The sequence below is a fragment of the Saccostrea cucullata genome, unplaced genomic scaffold (assembly GCF_032062105.1).
Source record: "Saccostrea cucullata isolate Sc308-1 unplaced genomic scaffold, CSIRO_AGI_Scuc_v1 ctg6334, whole genome shotgun sequence".
NCBI lineage: Eukaryota > Metazoa > Mollusca > Bivalvia > Ostreida > Ostreidae > Saccostrea > Saccostrea cuccullata.
This window is the reverse complement of record NW_026936734.1, coordinates 19,607-45,393: the sequence shown is the minus strand read 5'-3', so window position 1 is coordinate 45,393 and position 25,787 is coordinate 19,607. Positions and strand designations below refer to the sequence as shown.

Genomic DNA, 25,787 nt, shown 5'->3' with positions numbered 1-25,787 from the left:
TTAACGCATATCCTGGTAAATCAATTTTTAAAAAATAGTTCTCGGTCATGTATAAAATTACTTAACAAAACGTCATCTTGCTGAGACGCCGCCCGTGTACCGTGTAAAATACATTTTGATATTAGAATATTATTTAACATTTAGTATAATGCACTCTGAAGAATATTTAACTGAAAAAGAGAATTCATTTTTAAAAATAAATATTTTTCTTTACACTTTACGCAAAGAATTTACAAACTTGTCTGGAAAACTTGTAACTATTTCATTGTGTCGCAATACTATGACGTCACTGATACATCAATGGAAACGTGGATTTAACTTGAAGCTTATAGCCAATTTTAATCTAAATATTATGTTTGGAGGCAAAAATGAATTATATTTTAAAAATAAATTATTTATTTTGTGTTTAATAATTTTCTTAAGTGTATCGATTCTAAATATTTCACTAGGATTCCGATGAAAATGTGTTTAGCAGATTTACCGATGCCACGGGAGATAACTCTTGCTTCGCAAATTTTCATTATTTAAAACGTCTATATATTTTGCTAGAAAACTTCTATTAAAAGTGTTTTTCCCAATGATTCTATTTTTTAAACAAAAAGATGAAATATTTTTAGATTTATTTAAGTGTGAATTATACTCCTGTTAATATTTTTTTGGAAATTACAGCTCTTTGTTTCTTACCTACTTTCAATGGTTTATATAGGGGAAGTCAAAAACACAAAACACAAGGATATTTTACTGAATAAGCAATTTTCAAACAAATCTTCAATTACATTATTTCTTTTGGACTGCATTGATATTGTTTTTCATAAAATATCAAATATTCCTCACATTCGATGTGCCGCCTATTAATACAATACTGCCTGGTTTTTCGGTGAACTGCCTCTTAATACTTGACATGTTATTATTATGATTATGACAAGGCCCTTCCTTTTTACAGCAATTTTTGATCATTTGACCTCAACTGCGTCCAGAGTCCGTGTTTTAATCTTTTTAACCGAACAAATCAAGCACGCAAGAGTAGGGCCTGTAGGAGGGGGAGGCGGTCTTTCCTAGGCCCCAAGATCATTAAACAGACTTTATTTTTTTTAATCGCTTGCAATTAAAATGTTCATTTATTATTTGTTTAATCACAAAATGTTTAAATAGTGAGACTTATTTTAATTTTGAACTTTTTGATTACCAGAACATTTAAGTATAATATAAAGATTTTGGCGAACTTTAAGATTTTTCATGATCCCAGTGCCAGGCATTGTTTAAACTATAGAAAATGTTTATTGAAATCCGGTTGACACCCCCCCCCCCCCATCCGACCGTTCTTTACTTTCAAGCTTTTCCATGTTAATAAACTTTTTCCCCCTGACTCTCGTTTTAAAAACGCTTTATTTTCTGAATGAAATATATCTGTTATTTGCTATTTAAATATTTTTTCTATCACAAAAAAATTAAACAAAAGTTAACAATCTTCAAATAAATTTTCAAGTAAATGATAACTTAAGCCTTTTTTTTAATCTTCACAATGAAATATAAGGAGGTTGCTCTAATCTTGGAAAGACCCCACTTGATTTTATTGTCAAACATGAAAGTTCAAGGCCGTATGCATAGTATGAAATGATAAATTTTAGTATTAAAATGATGTCCTTAAAGACATTTTCCTTCTTGAATAAATTTTATACTTTATAATAGTCATGAAAACTCGTCTTTTGCTACTCAAAACACGTTGTTAATATTTTAAATCATACTGTTTTCTGAAATACTAAACAAAGGTCTACAAAATAAAACAGCTGCATTCTCACGAAGTGTTAGTGACATGTTTTTTTTATATACTAAGCATTGGTTTTAAGGTAGCATTAAACAATCGAAAGGAAAAAGAAAACTTTTTTCCAATAAAAAACTGTAATTTTATTCATTCTAATTTTTGTCATAATTTCATTTGAATTTTGATACAATAAAATCAATACATGTAACTTGACTATATGCAGTAGAAAAAGAGGAGATGAAAACTAATCAAGCCATCTAAAATATGTAATCAGTGTTTTTTTTATTTTATTTTTAGATAAGTTCTCCACACTGACTGACGACGAGGTGTCCGTGTTATTTTGTTTTCGGTGTTCTGACTCCGGTCCTCCTGACTTCACTGACACAGAGTGGCTGGACTTGATTAATATGATACGACAGGTAGAATACTTTAAAGAGAATCCTGTAACACGTGAGGAAGCACAGGAGACTCTGGACAGACTGAAGTCACGTGATTACCTCTGGGAAGATCAGGACAAGATCACAGAGGACACAAAGGATGAGACAATATACAGGATAGCATCTTTATCCCGTGATATACCATTCTATTACAGTAGTTATGACACAGCCAGTGTGTACCTGAGATCAGAGAAATACAACAGAGAACCTGGAGAGAAGTGTGTCAGTAGATTCATTGATCCCTTACTGATACTCCGTCTACAGATGAACATACTGACTCACGTCACCATGGAGGACACGAGTATATATGATACGATACAGCAGATATGTAAGTCATTGTGGAGAAATTTGATAGTTTCCGAATATAGATTATGTTTGAAATGATTGTATTTCATTTTGGAGATTAATATATCTCATGACATGATCTCAAGATATAATCTATAGATTCTGATTCTTTTATTTATACTTCACGGGGCTCTCAAATGCTGCAATCTGAAAATTCCTATAAAATAATTGTTTATTTATTGGTTATTTGTATCTAACTCATTCCTAATATTATGTTTATCTACATGTTATTTATATGCTTATTTCATTTTATTCCAGATTTAATATTGCGTTTATACGATATTAATTATGATACGGTATTATTTTTTTCTACAGTGAATGTTACAGGCGATATACTTAAGGAAAGTAAAGATAAGCGGAAAGAGTTTCTAATGAATCTGAGAAGAGAAGGGGAGGCTGTACATTACAGAGGAATATCACAGAACAGTGTACATCACGTGACGTGGCTCTGGAGATACGGAGATTGGGCGAGACCTGACATCGTGAGATCCTGTATAGGTCTACATCCACACTGGGACATTTACATCATCGACAACAAAGCCTACAGGAGTCCTACTGGGAAGAAGAATACGGGGAATTGTATGTATTATATAAGGATCCTTGCTGTAGAAATACTATTTTTTTTTTATTCTATTCTTTTTTATGGTAATCACCCACTTACGCCATGGTTTTTAATACACAATATCAGAAAAAAATGAAAAAGTTCTGAAATTGATTATGCTGCATGGTCGAAATCTGTAAATATTCCAATTTCCCTAAATACATGTATTTGTCAACAATACATTTACAAGTATTTCATACACGAATATTGAGATATCAAACTATAATATTACTGAAGAACAGATCTTATAAAAGACAATGTAATGATATAAAAAAATACCTTGAATGACATAATTTTTATGACTATAAAGTTTGTTTTATTTCTCTGATTACTTTTGCAAAAACTTTTTTTTTTGAAAGATGGCATAGATACAAATATTTAAACCAGCTCTGCAGAGTTTCCTCAGGATAGATCTTTACGAAGGACGACTATTCATATTTTCTTGAAAAAAAGACGTGTTTATTCCTATGTAAAACTTTGATCCTCCATTGTGACCCTACCCTACCCCCGGGGGTCGTAATTTTAACAAACTTATATCTACACTACCTGAGAATGCTTCCAAATAAATATGACGGTGTTTCTTGAGAAGAAAATTCTTAAAGCACGCCACGAAATTTTCACCATTTCCTAATTACAATGTATATTCCTTTGAATGAGGGTGTGGCACTTAATTTGAATAAACTTGAGTTCCATTCACCCAGGGATGCTTTATGGCAACTTAAGTTGGAATCGGTCCAGTGTTTCTTGAGAAGAAGTCGAAAATGTGAAAAATATTGAGAAAAGGTCGAAAATGTGAAAAATATACAAACGGACGGAAAGATAAATGGACAGACAGACAGACAGACTACAAATTGAGATCAGAATAGCTCACTTGATCTTTCAGCTCAGGTGATCTAAAAATAATGTTCATTTTTTTGTACGTTACCTATATAAACCTTTATGGAATCCGCCGCCATTATAGCTCCATTATGGCGAATATGTACATGAGCAGAATAAACAGCATTTTTTTATTAGAATGTTTTGACCTTGACCTCACCAATTTAAAATTCTTCTTAAGCTTAGTTTTTAATAAATAATTAATGACACGATCTTTTTTTTATCAAACCTTATATGCTTTTAAATACTTATAAATATATTAAGCTTTTCGGCTGCAACAGAATTGTTTTAACTTTCATTTGACCTGAACCTAATTATTCAAAAATAACAATTTAGCTCATATTTAAATAGTGTAGAATTATTTTTTCCGCGTGGTATTAATTTACGCTATGTACGCGCTCACAAATTTTCCGCGGAAATTTGTCCCATCGAATTTCATATAAATATACATGTACATGTAAGGCATATAAAGAGAGTCTTAAGATATCCGCGTAATTTTCTACCAGCGGATTGAACAAAAATAGAGATTCCGCGGAAATATGACCCCGTGGAAAAAAGTACATCTACAGTAAGCCATCTGCAATATTTATCCTGGAAAATGTGGTTATATTGACGAGTTGAAAAATTGACGATTTTTTGATTACGAAAATTGACGAGTGTTAATTTTGACGAAATATTTAATCAAGAGTATCAAATCTTTGAATTCACGGGGATACAAAGGCAGCGTCGGAATCACTAAAATTTAATTTTTATACAAACTATTTACTATCTAAATGAATTGCCCTCTGGTAATTTGATTTCATTATAAGCGGTCAATTGCCTGAGGTGACAAACTAGGTCAAGCACGGCGTGATAATTACGCTAAGTTACGCATGCGGTATTTGATACACTGATTTAGATTCAATGATTTTTAAAAATGTGATTTTATATCATTATGTTTTCATAACTAATTACAACAGAAATTAACAGTGACTTTGATCTAGTTATAAAAGGAAAAAAGCCGTGAAAATTAGCGGTAAAGTTGCACAATGGTCAATGTCTGTTGTGACGCTATGTATATGATAAGAAGTTTGACGAGTGTAAATTTTGACGAGAAAAGAAAAATCCTCAATATAGTTAAAATTAGCACATCGTCAAAATTTCCACGTTTACAGTAACTAAATATGCTGCTCAAAAGAACTATTCAAATGCATCAAAACTTTCGGACTTTAACTTTAACTGTGACCTTGAACTTATTTGTCTTTCAATTGAATTTTATTAGTTTTATAGAAACCATTTAAAATATTCTGATTTATAGAAACCATTTAAAATATTCTGATTCAATCTTTAAGGCATTTATACAAGTACAGAATTTGGCGAGATTTATCATTTTCATTCATTGTTTTTTATGTCAAAAGACAATTTTAATTTAAAGAAGTGATTTAAAATATTCTCATCAAAATGCTAACACTTATTCTAACTTTCATGTTGCATTATGGGGCATTCATGTCGCAAGGGCATATTTTTACCTTGTTTTTATTTTCATTACTTGATATCGCGATTACTTAACTTAGCGGAACTCTTTTGCGAAGGAAGTAGGAATCGTCTGTTAGGTGGGGGCAATGTGCTATTCAATACAATGCAAGATCGATCATTGTAGCATTTATAAGGACAAATAAGTAAAAAATCCTGGTGGAATACCTCGCTAAACAATCGCTGAACCAGCCTAATATATTTTTGAGAGGAGTCAATCCTAAATTGTCACATTTTTAACGATATTTTTAACTAAGCGGACCCTTCTTGTTAAATTTTCATTGAAAATCGTCACATTTTTAAGCAAATAAAATATTCTAATCTTTCCTTATTTGACAATCTACTATTTGGAGTTCAATATCTGGCAAAACATCGTGATTTCGCCACTAAATTGTTCGAATCATTCAATTGTCACTACTGTAAACAATGTCATTTGCCCCCAGAAATTTAGACTTTTCTCGACTCCCCCGCAAAAGAGTGGTAGTAAGTTAGAAAACTGCGAGGTACTTATTGGTAGTCGCGATATAATGTATTAGAAAACTCAATGTCAAAAAAACCCACTGTCCTGGCTTCGGGGTCACATAAATTATAATGAAAGTATTATTAATCATACAATTTACAATGTGTGTCACCACGTTATTTTTTTCCGACTTAGTATTAAGCACAGAAAAAAGATAGATGCATACCAGTCTCGATCAAAATCTCACAAAATTATTCAAACTACGCAAGCACAAAGAAAACGTTAATTTCTCCCAATGCTTGGTCAAGCTGTGAGGAAGAGGGGGTGGGTGGTTGGGGGGGGGGGGGGGGGGGGGGTAAGTATGCACATATAAAAATTCTCATTGTAATACGGTATTGTGCAAAATAATGAATGAAATAAAGAAAAGATAATAAAGGAATATTGTAGTGACACATTATTCTACATAACAGGTACATGTATATCTTCATTCATACACTCAGGAATTAATAAAATTGAATCATCGAATTTCAACATTAATATTTACAGTGTTCATGAATATCAGAATAGGAAATATGAATAGATATTATATCAAACCTCTTATCTATTCCCCGGAGGTTATATATTTTACTATTTATAAGTGTAAATTATATGAAAATATTGAAATAAATCTGTGTATAATTCGATATGCAATATTTCTGTTCATATCAATTAATGTACATGTATAAAAATCACAATTTAGCTATCACTTATGATAGCAATCAGTCGTAGATCTATTAATTGGTTCTTAATTACGAAGTCTTGATTTCTTATCTGAGAATTTGGATCGACCTTATACTCACAATGTATAGTGGGTAAAAGTTTAAATCTGTGACCGTTTATTAGTCCCCTACCATGAAACCGGAGGTGACTTTAGGTTTCCTCTGCGTCTGTCCGTCAGTCAGTCCGTCTGTTTGTCCCTGTCTGTGTGTCTTACTTGGTTTTCCCCATTTTTTTCTAAATACTTGCAGATATTTAACTGAATTTTGGTATGTGCATGTTTCTTGATGAGTTACAGATCAAGCTTAAATGTCGTTGTGCTACATTGATTTTTGACATTATGGCATTTTAATTTTTCATAATCGTTTGAGATCGGGTTCGTGTTAAATTGTTATGTTATTGACTCTTAAATCTTAAAAAACGTTGAGAATTGAGTTGAATTTTCTTCTTAACGTGGATTATTTTATTAGTTAAAGGCATTCATAACCTCAAAATCAAGCATTCTTACATTCGACATAACTTTTGCATGTTATAAATGACATCCTAAAGAAAAAAGGAAACCCGGTAGGGGACATGTTTTGTTTATGCAATACTCTCAGAGTGCGTGTTTATTTTATTTATAAGATTAATAATCTTGACTTTTGGACAGTCTGAGAAGATTTATAATTTATTAGAACTGCATCTATTCAAATATACTAGCATGTATAGAACGATAACTAATATTTCAAAATTAAACAGGCTTATTCAGAGAATTTACATCCACTTTTTAAGGAAAAAAAAAACAAGAAAATGTGTTGATCACGGGTGGGGATGGGATCTAGGGGGGGGATACACTAAAAGAAAGGCAGGATACGCCATAGGGAGATATGGTATAACATTTATTCCAACAAAAACTAAAGATCATCAGATATCTCCCGGAAGTGAACGTTTTACACACAGAGAGTGTATCTACGACCTTCACCTTTGACATTTCGACTTCAACATGGATAGGGGTCTTCCCTACGCCATAGCAAGTTGTGGTATAAAATTCAACTGCAAAGGGTTAAAGGCTTCTCGAGATTTCAAGCGGAAAGGAAAGTGTGTTTGTTTTAAAATTGAACAATAGCTTTCTCAAAAATACAAAGAAAATATTTGAATTAAAAATTACTTTAAATCAATTTTATTTCATTCAAGAATTTAAAGTCTCTTAATTGTATTTTTTTCTTTCCTGTTGAAAATCTAGCTAAACTAAGCTATTACAATATATAAAATTCTCTCCAGATACGACTCTTAAGAATTTGTTTAGAATATCAATACGTACTGAATATATACCCTCTTTTAAACAACAGTAAAACGACAACTTGGGAAGGGAGGGGTGGTTTAGATCATTTTATTTCTGCCCAGATATAATAAATACTTTGAAATTCTTTGTTTAATAAAGGTAGGTTTAAATCATATAGGGTTCTGGAATAAAATGTGTTATATATCAGCCACAATTGTGTAAGAAAAAATGCCGATTTTTTCTCAAAAAAGTTTAAAAGTGGACTTTTACGAGAAGCGCTGACTTTTACAATCGACGCTCACTTTTACATTTAAACCTGCCTTATGTAAGGAGGTACGGAATTGGTAAAATTCGTTTATTCTGTGTATATAATTAAATCTAAAATAAAAGTAAGATCGAAGATGAGGTTGATGACCACGCGATGAAAATAAGTATATGGTTGATTGATTTGCATGCATTCGGCACACCTCGGCCGAATTTTGATGTATAGGGTACCGTAGTCAGCCAAGGTGAGCCGAATGTGATTGCATGTTCTTTACGTCCAGTGTAAGAATTTGTTTCCTCAAATAGAGACGTTATCATAAACTGAATAGGATTTCTTTAAGAAAAAAAAAGATTTTACTTTTCCAGTTAACAAAAGACATATTACCTAAAAGTGATTGAAAATTCTATAAAAAAAACTTTACTTTAAAAATTTCAAACTAATATTCTATTATGATAGAAGAAAAAAAAAATTGTAATAAAATGATTTATTAATTTTTTTAATTTCTTCGATAAACGAGGTCTTATACAATATAAAAACTCGTCGTAATTTACATCTACTTTGTTTCCACACACTACTCAGAATCATACACGTTTTGATTTCACATAATTATTGTGATCTCTACCGTACACATGTCTTTCGATATCCGGCTATTCAATTTCCTTATAACAACAACACTGGTGTATCTGTTGTATAGTGAAAGGGGTTATGATTGGATGTCGGTTTGGATAAATTCTGTCACCTAGCAAAACTCATTCATTAGCGAACGGTGGTTCGACTCCACCTATATGTATTTCCGGAAGATGCCCCCCCCCCCCCCCGGCTCTGAAGCCTACAAATTTTCAAAATGAAAAATTACGAGAAATAGGGGGGATTACTCACGGAATAAATATTGTAACTTTATTCACAGAATAAGCTAAGTATTGTTTAATCCGTAAAGTCATGAAACAGTGAATATTCAGTTTTCAATTTTTAAGGGATTGAAATTATAGTATAGGCTAAGGGAAATTATAATATAGACTACTGCTTGTGTGATTATTTAAAACACAAGGGTTGTGCATGCGTAATTAAGAATACCATGTGTACCTGACCATGCGTGATTGTATGCACATTTGTGTTAAAATTATAATAACATACCAAATCCAACCACTTTATTTTTAAACTCCTCAAGTATTGTTCCTGAAGTGAATACATAACGCCAACAGATGAACAGGTGCGGTTCCTGAATTTTTTCCGGGGGGGGGGGGGTGTCAAATCCAGTCAAAAAAATACACAACCCAAAAATCTCTTCTCATAAAAATTTAATGTAGTGAATAATTTGCAGTTTTGTCCCAAACAAAACATCAGAAAAGGAAAATAATACCTGTATGACTACAAACAAGACTATATCAACGTGTTTAAAATAATCAACACATTGGGTGAATTCATGGATTTATTTAGTCAATTGCATTTTCCTCCTACGTATAATCTAGCTAGTCAAAGAAAACTTTAAATGTAAAAATGTATACCGAGCGCTTACATGGTGTACAATATTAACATGTGTTATAGAGAGCAATTTGTGGAGGGTGTAAGGGTTTTAAAAAAGGGTGGTTGCAACTATAACAAAAATTGTCTATAGTTAACCTAAATTTACTAGAAACATCAGAAAATTGTTCGTAGGATATTAAGATAATAAAACATCTCTATTTGAAATTTATAGTAAAAATGCTTTCATTTACTTTAGTTAAAACCTTTTTTTTAAAAAATACAATATAGTTGCAGTATTTTAACTTAACTAAGAATAAACTAATGTTAACTATAGTTAGCTCAAAAACTTTCTTGGACAACGTAATATTTTTTTTAAATGGTCTTATTAATCGTATTTTATTATCAACTGTTTATTTCAATATTTATATTAAAAACGAGCTCCCGTACATTTTACCTGTGTAAAAGTAAGCGTCGATTGTGAAAGTCAGCGCTTCTTGTAAAAGTCCAGTATTAAGATGCACATGTCAAATACGGCAATTGAAAATCCTTATATTTACTTATAAATAACCAATCGCTGAAAATATATAATTACATATTATCTTTTATTATTGAAATGTCACTTATTCTAAAAAAGCTAAATTCTCATTTTAGGTAAATGTGATAACTATTCGCCGAAAATTCGGAATCTATTGTACAGCATGCTGTTAACTGAGAAATATCAGCTGAATGTCAATGAACAATCACACAGAATCATAAGGGACAAACTCAGAGACAGATATTTTCCTGATATTACTGATGACGGCTTGGTAGATCTTCCTGAAGGAATCACAGAAACACGTGACGGTGTGATAACCTTTATATCAGAGGACATCCGACATGACGTCATGTACGCCTTTGTTACGGAGTGTCTGGTGGAGGACAGTGATCTGGAGTTTTTCCTGACCACGGCGTCACGTGACGTGATCTCAGAATACTGCCGGTCCAGGCATTATAAGAGGAGTGAGGGAGAGAGATGTCTATATATACCGGAGGAGCCGGAGAAGATGTACGACCTCTTTATAGACAAACTACAACTGGACATCATCACACACTGTACTGTGTCTGACAGGAGAATTCATGGCAGGATCAGTACACGTTGTGAGTATTATTTATTTAAAATCATTATTTTCTAAATTTATTATCAATGTATTCTTTTTAAAATTTTGTTTTTGTCTCTTTTGCACATTTTGATTAAGATGACGTACATGTTTGTACGCAAATCTTTTACCATGCCTGTGCATAACATTACCAAAACATAATATTCTTTTTAAAAAATGTGTTATACCAATATGCAAAGTTCTTTGATAATGAAAATGCTACTTTTATGAACTCTCTTTATAAATGTATAAATTTTAAAATATACGAGATTTAGCAATTAAAGGGGCAATACGGAAATATGCGGGGTCCCTGAATTGAATTCATTTGTCGCTTATGGTCACATCTTTATTGTGAAATTTTGAATTAAATGATACAATCGATGAGGTTCAAATTCATTTTACTCACGTACTAATGACATTTTTCTCTCTCCTTAATTAAGTGTAAGAACTTAACTTTGAAGTCTTTTGTGTTGGTACAATTGTACACTGACACATTGTGCTGCTCTTCCCGACACATAAAAACATACACTCTTGTCAAATGGTCAGTGCAAGCAAATATCTAGGAGAGTGTCGTGGGGGCCGGACCCCAACCCTTTAAATGTGTTGCTTTATAAAATGAATCCTAAACTAATACAGATTACCTTAGAAACCCCCTTCCCTTCCTCTAGAGAACGTGGACTCGAGTTAAGTTGGTAACAAAGTCATAGACATGAAAGTTTGGATTCAAAGACACCCCTACCCCCACCCCCGAAGTAGGTTTTTTTTACGTTTTAGAAATGAGTTTAAGTTTTTATACATTGTCAAGTGATATCTATGTTGGAATTTATTGGACTGGGGTCCCCCCCCTTTGAAAATACAATTGGACCCGTATCTTCAATGGACAGTTAATAGTTGCTTACGCTGTTCTAGAATTTAAATGTTGTTTCAATAAAATGGTGATTATTAATGTTTAACAAGATGTGTTTGTGAAACACAATGCGCCCGGTGCCATAAAAGTTCGAAAAATCTATTTTTAGCATATAGCTATAGGTTACTGTCAAAGTCAAAGGTCATTGGCCTTAGTGTCTTTCGAAAGAAATTTATTAGTGAAGTACTCGTACATATCAAAAATAAAGTCTTTATCTCATATGGTTAAAAAATTATGGCAAATGTTAAAAAAAAAAAATTTTAGCATGTAGGTCACAGTCAAGGTAACAAGGTCATTGACCTTGATGTCATTTGAAAGAACTTTTTAAGTGAAGTATGCACACCTAGTATGGAGTCTTTATCTCCAATGGTTCAAAAGTCATGGCGTCATTTAGAAAAAAGATATTATTAGCATATGGATCACAGTCAAGATCACAAGGTCATTGACCTTGGTGTCATTTTAAGGAACTTAAAAAGTAGAGTATGCATATAAAATATGATGTCTGTATTTTCTTTGGTTCAAAGTTTTGGCAAAGGTTAAAGTTGACAACAGACAGTCAAACAGCTAAACAGACAAACAGACAGCTAAACAGACAGACAGGGTAAAAACATTATACGTCTATCGCTCTGGGCGCATAAAAATGAAATGTACTGTTAGGGGTTTTATAAATCTTTCTAATGCCTTTGTTTATCAATGAAAACTGCAAATATTGTCCAAAAATTATTTTTCTCTTAAAGCTCTGTGGCAACGCACTTTGAAAAAATTACGCACTTTGAAAAAAATTCTCGAAGTGCGTTAAAATTGGGACAAAATCAACGCACTTTGATTTTTTTCCGAATTTGTTAAATTTGGGACCAACTCAACGCATCTTCTCAATTTTCTCAAAGTGCGTTAAGAGTCTAGATCAATACATTTTACCATTGAGACACTTAAACGCACTTTGAAAATAAAAATCATATTTTAGTCATGGATTGATTGATTATATACGTATTGTTTACCGTCCCTCTTGAGAATTTTAGTCATGGAAAGATTTTATTTGTTATTTATCTTTCAAAAAACTAAGCCTAACCCTAACCTCAAAAATGAATTCATTTACTCCCGTCGAAAAGAGGAGAAGACGGGTATAAGATCCCTCAGTCCAAATCTTTATATTTCCAATACACAGGTGTCGGTAACAAACAGGAGAGGGGAGCAATAAACCTAAAAAGGGTAGGCTGCATTTTCAATTCTTATACCTTGTATATATCTTTCCAAAATAAGTGGGGGCCTTAGCCCCCCAATCTCTCCCTTGGCACTTCGCCCAGTATCGATGTCTATGCTATACTCAAAGTATTCATAAAATTATGTATTTACCTAACTGGTATGACGTTGAAAACTTTCAATAATAAATAAGTTAATTAAAACAGATGAAAACTAGAAAATTTTAATTACAGTAAAAGGTATGAGAGAGAAAGAATTTTCATAGTTTTGAACACTCAAATTTTCCCCTTTTTATTATGATAAATTCTAAGTTGCGTGAAGCTGTCCTGTGATAGTGCCCCCTATACACATTTACATCTACTTATCAAAGACTAGAATTTAAAAAAAAAAGAAGAAACGAATGCATGAACTTTAACAATCGTCACTCTTTTTTCAAGACCCTTTAATTTTCCCTTTTTTATTTTATCAAAACATTGAATATTTAAAACGTCAATATCTCAGGTCCTACAGTGACTTTATCATAAAAAAGTTATCAAACCAGGGTCTGTTATTTATCATACCGATTATTTGAAGGAATATTGTTCAATCTTTACATTTTTTAAAAGTGCGTTTACATGTATATGGTCAATATTAACGCATTTTGAAAAAAAAAAGTATTTTTGTCAAAAGTGCGTTAACTTGCTCCCAAATTTTAACGCACTTTGAAAAAAAATTTAAAGTGCGTAATTTTTCAAAGTGCATTGTAACAATGCTCCGAGATTTGATTATTTTCGCTTTAATGTAGTAGGAGTCCCTAGAGAAGTACTAAAGTGGGATCAGGAGGCCAGAGAGCGGTATGTGGAGTACGCTAAGAGAGGAACTCAGACAGTCCACCACGCCCGGGGGATGATTGTAGGATGTGCTGGGGCGGGCAAAACCACGCTACTTAAACGTCTTCTCGGGTGTAGTGAAGAAGAGATTGGTAATGTAAAATCTACTGAGGGATTGGAAGTGCATGAGGAAATATTTGAATTATGTGATGAAGCAAAATCTTTGAAAGGTAAAATATGATAATTCAAACTTAACTTTGTTAATATATAAAAAGAAGGAAAAACTATTCGTGTATTGAAAATAAAACATGAATTCACAATTGCGATGTTTTATAATATACAATCTTCAGAAAAATACGAATGAATTAGTTTGTACACATGAAAAAGAAAATACTGGGTATGTTTAATAAAAATGAAGTTGTTTTTTTTAGATACGTATATATAGGATTAAAAATGATTGAATCTGAGTTTTCTGAGTTATGCTTTATCTAACTCCGGCAATACTGTTCATATAATTTTTATTTCATCAGCAACAATAAGATACTTCATGATCACATTTTTTTCAGCCAGAGGAAAATATATATACCAAAACAGTGTAGAAAATACCTCTGAAAAATTGGATGCAAAGACCTTGACACTTTTTGACTTTGGGGGACAGTGTGCGTACTACGCCTGTCACCAGATTTACCTGACCAGAAGAGCTTTCTATGTTGTGGTGGTGGACGCCTCTAAACGTCTTGACCAGAAGGTGGATAAGAAAGTGTGCGATCAAGATGGTAGTATGTTCTCCGGATGGACCTATGGAGGTAGAATATTATATCTCTTCCTAAAACTTTTTTGTATAGTTCCTTATAGTCAAGAAATTTTCAACCGTAATTTTATCATTCATAAGGATGCAAACAGTCCTTTTTTCAAGAGGAAGATACGCACAGACAGTCAGTGAGAAAACATAACCTAATTAAGATCTGACGTCTTTGATCTATGCCATCTACATGTAAACTCGGCATTACATATTCATCAGAAGACAATTAAAAAAATAATGCACGCTTGCTCTTTAAAGTTTACTCTGCTTCGTTATTATTTTCTCTGTAGTTTTGGCAACTGTTACTGAAGCAGAATTTTCCCCACCCTTTGTCTAAAATAATCTATATCTGATTTCCTTTTCAAGTTAGATAGTGCTTATGTATTTTTAATGGTATATTTTCGGAAAAATACAAGGACTGATTTTCTTCAAATACCTGCTTTTCTTTCAGAATTCTCTTTTTTTTTTTTTTTTTTTTTTTTTTTTTTTGTTGAATTTAATTCATGCCAAATATCCTTCACTTGTCCAAATACATGTATACGGGTAATAATATATCATACAAGGTAAGTATCTTTTGCAAATTTTACCCAATGGATGGTTATTCTTTATTTTAAAGTACTAAGTAACTCAAGAATAAAGAACGATATGATTCTCATATAAGTGAAATGTTACAAATATTTAAGCTTATTCAATCAGTCAATATCAGTCAATTTAAGTAACCATCGAGAGCTGAGATTGTTACTTAAATGTTTGCCAAATTTTATTCAAAATAAGATATTTTGTCACTTTGGTCTAATCAGCATTCATAATCTTTGGTATGATGCATTTTTTAAACATTCATGAATTGGCTCTTATGCTTGATACTTTATTTAATTGAGATTTTTTCCGCAAAATTATTGATTGATTGCATACTGTTGAATAGCCACTGCTGATAGTTAAGAGTTTTTTTTTTAATCGTCAGTAAAGAATACCATTGGCAATTCAGTCTTAAATATATGATCCTGATATTTTTTATTCAAAACCCATTGTGTAATATAAATCTGCTTGTATACATGTAGCAATAACTTAATTTGACAATTATTGTAAATTTAGACATAAATGAAAGATTTCAGCATAAAGAACAATTTACATGTACATACACACAGAGTACAGTTTACATGTGCATGCGATACTATACTACTATTGATCAATAGTTCAGGTTCTAGGCTGGAGACGTATTTGCTATTTTATATTTTTATGCCCCCGTAAACGAAGTTTCGGGGGTATATAGTTTTTGTCGTGTCCTTCTGTCTGTCTGTCTGTCCGTTTGTCAAAAAAAAACATTTACCTTGTCCATAACTTTTGATTTAGTGGAGCTGTGACTTTCATATTTCACATTTGTATTCCTTGTTACAAGTTCTTTCAAATTTGACAAATTGACCTTAACCTTGGAAATTGACCCACTTTTACACAAAAAAATTCAAATTTTTACTTTGGCCATTACTTTTGAACAGTAGAAACCAGGCGACCGTTTCACTAACAAATCGAAAATCGTAAACGTAAGATAACGTTTACGATTGCTAGAGGTGCACGTAAACGAGAGTTTAACAAAACTTAGCGTAAACGTAGCACTTACGACTGGCGAGTTACGACCAACTTATTGGAACTCCTCTGGCAAAGGAGGTGTATTTGTATTTGTTTGAGAGCGAGAGAAGCGGAGAGAGAATGAAATAAAAATCATTATGAAATAAAAATATATTTCATGATTTGTCTTAGTCCTCAAAATAAAGAAAGAAAGAGAAAAAAGACAATGAGTTAATGGAAAATACATGTAGATCACTAAAAAAATATAATTGCAATTATGCATACAAATTGCCAGTGACTAAAGTTCCTTTCTATAATTATAACTAGGATCAAATTTTAAGTACCAAATATATTTATTCATTCTTGCATTCTATGTATCTTAATTATAAAGCATAGTCTACAATGGTGTAAAATGTTTTATTTTACTTAAATCTTAATTTATTTCCCTCCTTGCTAAAAAAAAATGACGCACTCGCGGTGAAACGAAACATACATAAAAGTTTTTTTTTTCGATTCATGTTTTTGTTAGAAATTACAATTAATTAATATATGTGATAGAATTCGGCATGTTTATTTTAAATATTGCCAAAACTCAAACGCATGCATGTTTTTTTTTCAAATTTTTTTTTAGATATAAATAAGTTAGCAAAGATGTTAGCAAACTATCCATCGAAATATCTCGCTCTAATCTTAAACATCGAGAAACTAATTCAGAAAGAATATTTTACTTTCACAAATTGCAAATTAATCTTATCAATCAAAGTTATTTAATCCAAATTAATTCAAATTGTCTTTAACAAACACTGATCCAAAAACCGACAAAGCGCCCCTTTTATAGTTGTATATATTGGATCTATGCCAGTAGTAATGGTTTCATAAAAGCGGGACTCGAGAGGTAAATTGAAATTGAACAAAATGTAATTTTAACACCCCTCCCCGAAAAAGGAGGGTGTAACTCCCAAGAGTAATCTGAAAAGCAAAGGAACTTATAAACTGTCCAAAATCCTAGAATTTGCCAGTGCCCGAACTTACAGCAACGAAAAGTGGGAACGGGGAGGGCATCTTAAGAAAGATCTACTACATGTCCTGTTTATAGCAAAATTTATGTCAAAGAGTGTACATACCTTCCGTGTTCTACAGGCCTCTGTTTACATTTATATATTAACATTTGCAAATGTTTTCCTTTATATAACACTACTAAAGGCAAGCATTTTTATAACTGTGTAAATACAGGTACGGGGTCAAGAGGTTATAGATGTGCGTTTGGATAAACGTTCGACGTAATTTTTCTGTGACGTCATAAAGGGTCGACGCGCGTTTAGTGGATGACATACTAACTGCAGATCTGAAGCGTTATGGTTTTATATATTTGTCTTTGACCATAACGCTACAGATTCTGTAATGCTAAAAAGGATCAATTTACGGCGCAATATTTTTGGCGCACTTTTGGGGAGAATTTCTCCACTTTCCAGCATCGGCTAATTAACTACCTTTCACTCCCTTATTCTAGACACATTATTTGACTAATCTGTATGTTTTATCTTTCTCCCAATCCTTTATAGTCGTCTCTACAAGTGATAAACTCGCTTGATTAAAATTATTTGTTAGATTGCTGAAATTTTACTTCAAGCGGGTTTATTGCCTATAGAGACCAATATGAATGGATGGGAGGTGGATAAAACATACAAATTGGCTACAGAATGTGTCTAGAATTAGGGATTAAAAGGTAGTTGACTGACCAATGCTAGAAAGTGGAGAAATTCTCCCCAAAAGTGCACAAAAAATATTGTGCCGTAAATTGCACTTTTTTTTGCATTACGGGATCTGTAGCGTTATGGTTAAAGACAAATATATATATAAAACAATAACGCTACAGATCTGCAGCTAGATGACATACATGCCGTTGGGTTTGAAAAATTAACGCATTTCACACGTTAAAAGTAACAATCAGGCAAATATAAAGTATGAATAAGTCACCAATGTAAATATAAGTAATTAGGTATCATTTTTGAGTTTTATTGAGATGTAAAACGAGTTGGCATATGATCAAATCTTCCATAAAGCCCTTCGGGCTTTATGGGATTTGTTCACGTGACCAACCCATTTTACATCTCAATAAAACAAAAAATGATACCTTATTTCTTAAATACAAGTTTATTAGTTTTCATTAGTTAGAAAGGTTTATTTGAATTTATTTTCACTGACCCAGTACCGTCAACGTAACTAAATTTTCATCCTAAAGAAATTTGGTTATTTTCACAAATTCGCGTATAATCATATATGTGCATATTCCAGCGATTATTTATTTATTTAGAAAAGAAAAAAAAAGAAACATTGAGAAATACAGTATTTTTAGTTTAAATTTATTTCTGTTTCATTATTCATTTCTGTAAAGGGGGTGTGCATCTATCTTCTAAGCGATCGTATACATGTGCATAATGCATTCGATCTAATTTAAACTGTATTTTTACTGTTTGATTTTTATGAGAGCAGAATATATTGAGTTTTAAAATTAAATTGAAAATTTAAACTATTTCTTATAAAACTTGTCTAATTGATTTTTTGTAAATTGTAATGTTATCTTTTTTTTTACTTTGACAGTGTGATTTTAAGATCGGACTCGGTCTACGCAAAATACTAGTAATTATTGTTAATAATGCAAGAAAGTGACAAATAACTTAGTTTCTTGCTTATATTTTCGTTTTTTATGACTTTTTAGGTCACCTGAGTCACTCAGGTGACCTATTGCTATCCGTTTTCGTCCGTCGTCGTCCGTCGTGTATCGTGTGTCGTGTGTTAACATTTGAACATTTTCAGCTTCTTCTTGAAACCACTAAACCAATTTCAACCAAATTTGGTATACAACATCTATGGGTGAAGGGAAAGAAAAATTGTGAATTTCATGGTCCCCGCCCCCCTGGGGCCTGAGGGGTGGGGCCAAAACCACTAAAATTAGTGCAATCTTTAAAAATCTTCTTCTTTACTCCTGGACATCAAGCAGGCTAACTAATGACATGAATGTAATAAGCATTGAGTCCTCTACCAAAATTGTGAAATTCATGGCCCCAGGGTCAGGGGTTCTAGTGTTAGGGTGGGGCTAAATAGGTTATATAGTGAAAATGCATTATTTCCCTAAAAATCTTCTTCTCTGCTCCTGGGTATTAAATAAACTAACTAAGTACATAGTTATGATGAGAAAGAATGCCTCTTCCAAAATTGTGAATTTCTTGGCCCCAGGGTCAGGGGTTCTGGTGTTAGGGCGGGGCTCTATTGATTATATAGTGAAAATGCATTGAATCTCTGAAAATCTTCTTCTCTGCTCTAGGGTTTTAAATAAACTAACTAAGTACATAGTTTTGATAAGCAAGAGTGCCTCTTTCAAATTTGTGAATTTCATGGCCCCAGGGGCAGGGGTTCTGGTGTTAGGGCGGGGCTCTATTGATTATATAGTGAAAATGCATTGAATCTCTGAAAATCTTCTTCTCTGCTCTGAGGTATTAAATAAACTAACTAAGTACATAGTTATGATGAGCAAGAGTGCCTCTTTCAAATTTGTGAATTTCATGGCCCCAGGGTCAGGGTTTTGGTGTTAGGACGGGGCTCTATTGGTTATATAGGGAAAATGCATTGAATCTCTGAAAATCTTCTTCTCTGCTCTGGGGTATTAAACAAACTAACTAAGTAAATAGTTATGATGAACAAGAGTGCCTCTTTCAAATTTGTGAATTTCATGGCCCCAGGGTCAGGGGTCCTGGTGTTAGGGCGGGGCTCTATTGATTATATAGTGAAAATGCATTAAATCTCTGAAAATCTTCTTCTCTGCTCCTGGATATTAAATAAACTAACTAAGTACATAGTTATGATGAGCAAGATAGCCTCTGTCAAATTTGTGAATTTCTTGGCCCCAGGGTCAGGGGTTCTAGTGCTAGGGCGGGGCTATATAGATTATTCAGTGAAAATGCATTATTTTTTAAAAAAAATTCTCCTCTGATCCTGAGTATTAAATGAACTAACTAAGTACATAGTTATAATGAGCAAGAGTGCCTCTTCTAAATATATTAATTTCATGGCCCCTATGTCAGGGGTTTCGTTTGCTCCTGGGTATTATGCCAATGATCTAAGTATATATATATATTTATGATGAGGAAAGGTGCATCTAGCAAAATGGTTAATTTCATGCCCCCCTGGGTCAGGGGTATGGGGGGGATGCATAGTCTGAAAATAAATGAATGCTTTGAAATTTACTCATTAGTATTAATCAACCATATTTGATGAAATAACATTTATGATGATAAAATTTTGAAATATGTGGCCCCAGGGTCTATGGTTTCTGTGGGATGGGGTGCACAATTGGTTTAGAATGGAAGTGCATTTTTCTCTTAGTTACTCTGATCTACTTATGGGTATTAAGTGACTATCTAGTAAGCATTGCTAAGTGTATAATTATGATAAGCAGTAGTGCCTCTTTGCAAAATTGTGAATTTCATGGCCTCTGGTTTAAAACACAAACCAAATTCAATTGTTGGAAAGTTGTTACATGAAACTCAGGTGACCTATAAGGCCCGTGGGCCTCTTGTTTTTCATGAAATGACTAGCAGGTAAGTATTTTAAGAGTGTCCCTGACCACTCGTAGAGTTACGATCACGTTTAATCGTAAATCGCAAGTCGTAACTCTTAGTGAAACGCGCTTACGTGCAACGTTCAAGTTTACGTCTACGTTTACGAACTACGACCTGTTAGTGAAACGGTCGCCAGGACATTTATACTTCAGTTATATTCTTTGTGGCAAGATCTTTTACTGGATACCACCAACCTTGACCTTGGACCTTGACCTTGGAGATTTATGTACTAATGGAAAAACTTTAACCTTGACAACAACTTTTGAACGGTAAGGACTAGAGCTTTCATACTTCACATTTATGATTCTTGAAAATAGACGCTTCATTGGATACCAAGAGCTTTGACCTTTTGACCTTGACCTTGGAGTTTGACTTACTTTCAAAAAATAAACCTTGAACATATCTTTTAAAGGGAAGAAGCTAGTGCTTTCATACTTTACATAGTTAATCCTTGTGACAAGACCTTTCATTTGATATCGAGACTTTTGAGTTTTTGACCTTGACCTTAGAGTTTGGCCTTCTTTTAACAAATCTTAGCATTGGCCTTAACTTTTGAACGGTTAGGACTAGATCTTCAATACTTCACATATATATTCTTTGTACATGTAGCAAGAGCGATTATTGGATACCAATAACCTTGACCTTTTGACCTTCACCTTGGAGATTTCCGGACCTATGAAAAAACATTTACCTTGTCAATAACTTTTGAAGAATAAAGGGCTAGGACTTTCATACTTTACATATGTTATTCTTTTGACAAGTGTGTGATCTTTGTGGAAAGGCCTTTCATTGGATACCAACAACCTTGACCTTGTGACCTTGATCTTGAAGATATATGTACTTATGAAAAAACTTGGGAACAAATGATGATAGGGCTTTCATGTTTTACAATTTAATTTCCAGTTAGGAAACCCTTCTTAGGGTACCAATATATTAACTTTGCATCTAAGAAAAGTTTAATCTTCACTATGTTACCATATTGTCTCACAAACACATCTTGTTTGAAATTATTTTGAATTAAAAACTCAATAATGTTATTTGATATCTTGTTTTAATTAAATTTAGAATATTGGAATTTATTTATTTTAGACTACTTTGTATTCTGGTTGAAGTCAATACATACTTACTGTGGCTCAGACAATGAAAACGACCACAAGCCAGTAGTACTTATAGTAGCAACTCATTGGGAAAAAGAAATCAGACAGTTTAAGGTAAGCATACTGAAGAAAACTATTCATATTCATATTAGGAGCTAAGAATTTTATCAACCAAGTCTGATTTAATTATTCAGTGGATGAAAACGTAGCTTTCAACACAGAAATTACAGTACATCCCTTGTTATTTTGCAATTATTATGGTAAACGCTTCAAAATGTACTACTTGAACGGCTTTCATATTCGTAGAAGTTTTCGAAAATTATAAGACAAAATATACCTTACTAGTACTGGGTGGCCGATAACTTTCATCCAAAAAAGACCAGAAATAATCATTCATATACGTATTAGCAATAAGCAGGTTTTATAATTACAGGACAAGAATGAACTTATGGACAGTCTGCGAGATCAACTTCCTAAAGCATCTAATTTATCACAGTACATCAGGGAAGATAGATTACATTGTATACAGCTATCTGTACCTCTAAATGATTTAAAAGGAAGCTTTTACGATATTGCCTGTCATCAGCGATGGAAAGAAAGTATTCCGAAGGAATGGCTTTTCTTTCGAATAGAAATCAACCAGAAGAAATATTCTAACCGAATTATAGAAATATCTGAAATAACAACAAAGGTTCAAAAGACTAATGCTGAAATTCAGAAGAAATCAAAAGAAGAATCAAAAAGAAAGCTAGATATGCTCCGATACTGCCATGATGCCGGGAAAGTTCTGTATTTTGATGAAGATGGTCTGAAGGAGGAAGTGATTATTGATATTCAATGGTTTATTGACGCCTTTAAACATATCATCACAGATAAGCTTCATTTTAAGGGTATACCAGGGAACGAGGAGGACTGGGACGAATATTATGAAAGTGGAAATTTGAAAAAACGTCTTCTTGAAGAAATATGGAAACATAAGGACAAAGAATTATATAAAGCACTAAAGATGAAGGGCTATGAATCAGACGAATTCGTTCATGATAAAAGATGTCTGGGATACCATCAGGAATCACTTCTTAATTTCATGCAGAGGCTTGGTTTACTGGTTGTTGGTGAGGAATCTCACTATGTTCCCTGCATGAACCGGAAAAAGATGGAGTCAGCTGTCCCAGATTTTATTTGTCGATCGGAAAGTAAATCATCTGTTCTCATTTATCGATTTACATTTCTACCCTTCTTCTTCTTCTTCCGTCTTGTTGTCGCTTGTATGCAAGAGGAAAATTGGAAAGTTCTTAAAACGCATGACACACCATGCCTCTACAAAGACGCTGCTTTGTTTTCAGTGGGGGGATACACTGTCGTTTTGTCCGTTACCAAGGAATCTATACAACTTCAAATTTGTCATCCCAAGCGAGGTTGTATTTTGGAAAAGGATAAAACTCAACTGATTCAAGAAAGGGTAGAAAATATATTGTATGATTTTGCAGGAAAATTTCACAGAAAGTTGTTGTTTGCACGAGGGTTTAAATGTCGGGTGGATGATAAAAATTTAATTGCCATGGATATTGAAGGTCATTTCCTTTCAGAGAAAGACATTCAAAAAGATGATGAAGAAATGATTTGTCCTTTGCATTCAGTTATTGATCAGCATTCCATTAATACAAAAGAGTTGACGAGATATTGGAAAATATAGATGGATGTAAAAATAATTACAATAAAAGCAAACCGTCTGCGTCAATACTTGGACGGAATGGGTTTATTGTGTATTGTAAATTTCATGATAACACGTATATCTCTCCTATTCTTTTTAATACCTTTTGGTCAATTTGCTGTCAATTTTTTTATTGAACTATAATATCAGAAATATTTTTTGCAAGATCGTGCAAAATCGTCTGTCATTCAAGAACTTAAAATTTATGAAATTGGGAATCAGAAGATAAAGTGACAGAAGCTAACCGGCAAATTGTTAGATTCAGTGAATTATAGATCCTTATATATATTCCAGAACTAAAATGTTCACTTCTTAATACCTTATACATCGTTTAACTTGTTGTACATATAATGCCTGTTTTATGGTTGTAAACAACATTAAACATAGTCTGGTTGTTAGAGTGCCGTAATTTTATTCCAGAAGACGACCAATAAATGACAAGACGAGGATTGATTGATTGATTGTATACTGTTTAACGTCCCTCTCCAGAATATTTCACTGATATGGAGACGTCACCATTGCCGGTGAAGGGCTGCAAATTTAGGCCTATGCTCGGCACTTACAGCCTTTAAGCAGGGAGGATCTTTATCGTGCCACACGTGCTGTGACACGGGGCCACGGTTAGTACGGTCTCATCCGAAGAACCACACCATTTAGTGGTCGCCTTTACAAGCAAGGGGGTACTGAGGACCTATTCTAACCCGGATCCCCACGGGCGACAAGAAGAAGATATGCAAATCAACGATAAAAACACTATGTTTGTTTAACTTACAACGGAAAAAAAAATTGTTCTAGATTTGTTAAAATATACATAAAATTATACAAGTGGGATCCAAATCAACAGAATTAGGATATCTGTTTTAAATCTTCCAAATCTACGACTAATTAGAAAATAGAAAATATGTAATCTTCCTTAGTCAGTTTAGTAGGAAGTTTAAACAAATCTGGCCTCCAAGATATTGAACTCATTTCTGGGGATTTTTTCCTCACTAATTTGCTTAGGTGAGCGATGTTACCCATGGCTCTCTGGTTGTAAATTGTTAAAACTAAGCTACATTCGGAAATTTATAATTCATAGTAATATTATTACTTATACCCCCTTCTGCAAACACATTTCAGCATCAATAATTTGTAAAAAAAAAAAAAAAAAAAAAAAAAAAAAAAAAAAAAAAAAAATGTTTACGTAATATGAATTAATATAAGACAATAATCTCGTCCTGATAATTCGTTATGTAGACCAAGAAAAAATAAAACAAATGTTGAGTTACCTACTTATGTATAAGTATAACTTAATGTTAAAGCACTTGATGTTAAGAAGATTCAATTTGATAGCTTTTTCTTGTTTATCTTCAGTTGCAGTGCTTCCGAATGTAACTTTTATGATGCATTACCAGTTATAATTTTTGTATAATATGTTGTAGTTATGTGCTATTTTTGAAAACTGTTAGGTGGTATTTCTTAAAGTTATATTCTGAATAAACTATCGCATTACCAAAAAAGGCATTTTATCTTAATTGACTGGAAAGGTCTTCATTTTATACTTCATATAGAGATCGCCTCCTCCCTTTCTTCCCGATTCAACTGCATTGATACTTTACAGGGTTGTATCATATTCAGATAAACATTTTGACTCTTGTTATGAAAAGCAGAGTTTATTCCCTGTCTGTCTCTCTGTCTTTCTGTTTGTCTGCAAAAATTTCTCCTTACTCATATCATTTAATTGGTGCTGGGGCTTTCTTACTTCACATGTGTATTCTTTGTGCAGTCCAGTCCAATACGAAAATTCGTAATATTACAAATTTTCGTAATATAAAAATTATATTACGATTTTTCGTAATGTAGTTAAATTACGAATACGCGTAATATAGTAGATTGTAAGAAACTATATTACGAGTTTTCGTAATCCAAGTCAAATCAAGCATTGCAAGAAATTGAGTGGTGGGTAGCAAAGTATGACGTCAGTAATATATCAGATTCCTCGGCTAATGATAGCATGCGGTCAGATTGGTCAGTTACGCCTATCAGAAAGCATGGAAATTCAAGAAGAAAGTATCGCCATCGATGGGTGAGTGAACAATTTCTTTTATTATTCTTTTATAGGAATTTTCCCACGGATAAGACCAATTTTCCAGTAAATTTCAATATTCCCTCAAGCATGTAGCATTGGTCTATATCACCCGAACTCCCTACTTTTCTTCCGAAGT

General features: G+C 32.9%; 1 protein-coding gene across 1 annotated transcript; it reads left to right on the top strand.

The window, feature by feature from the left end:
* Positions 1 to 2,014: 2,014 nt before the first annotated feature.
* LOC134246406 (uncharacterized) lies at positions 2,015 to 24,127 on the top strand. The gene is made up of 7 exons (XM_062728770.1): positions 2,015 to 2,527; positions 2,860 to 3,123; positions 10,391 to 10,876; positions 13,767 to 14,021; positions 14,358 to 14,597; positions 21,865 to 21,986; positions 22,306 to 24,127. The coding sequence occupies exons 1-7, from the start codon at positions 2,170 to 2,172 to the stop codon at positions 23,563 to 23,565; spliced, it is 2,985 nt and encodes a 994-aa protein (XP_062584754.1). The 5' UTR covers positions 2,015 to 2,169; the 3' UTR covers positions 23,566 to 24,127.
* Positions 24,128 to 25,787: the final 1,660 nt, after the last annotated feature.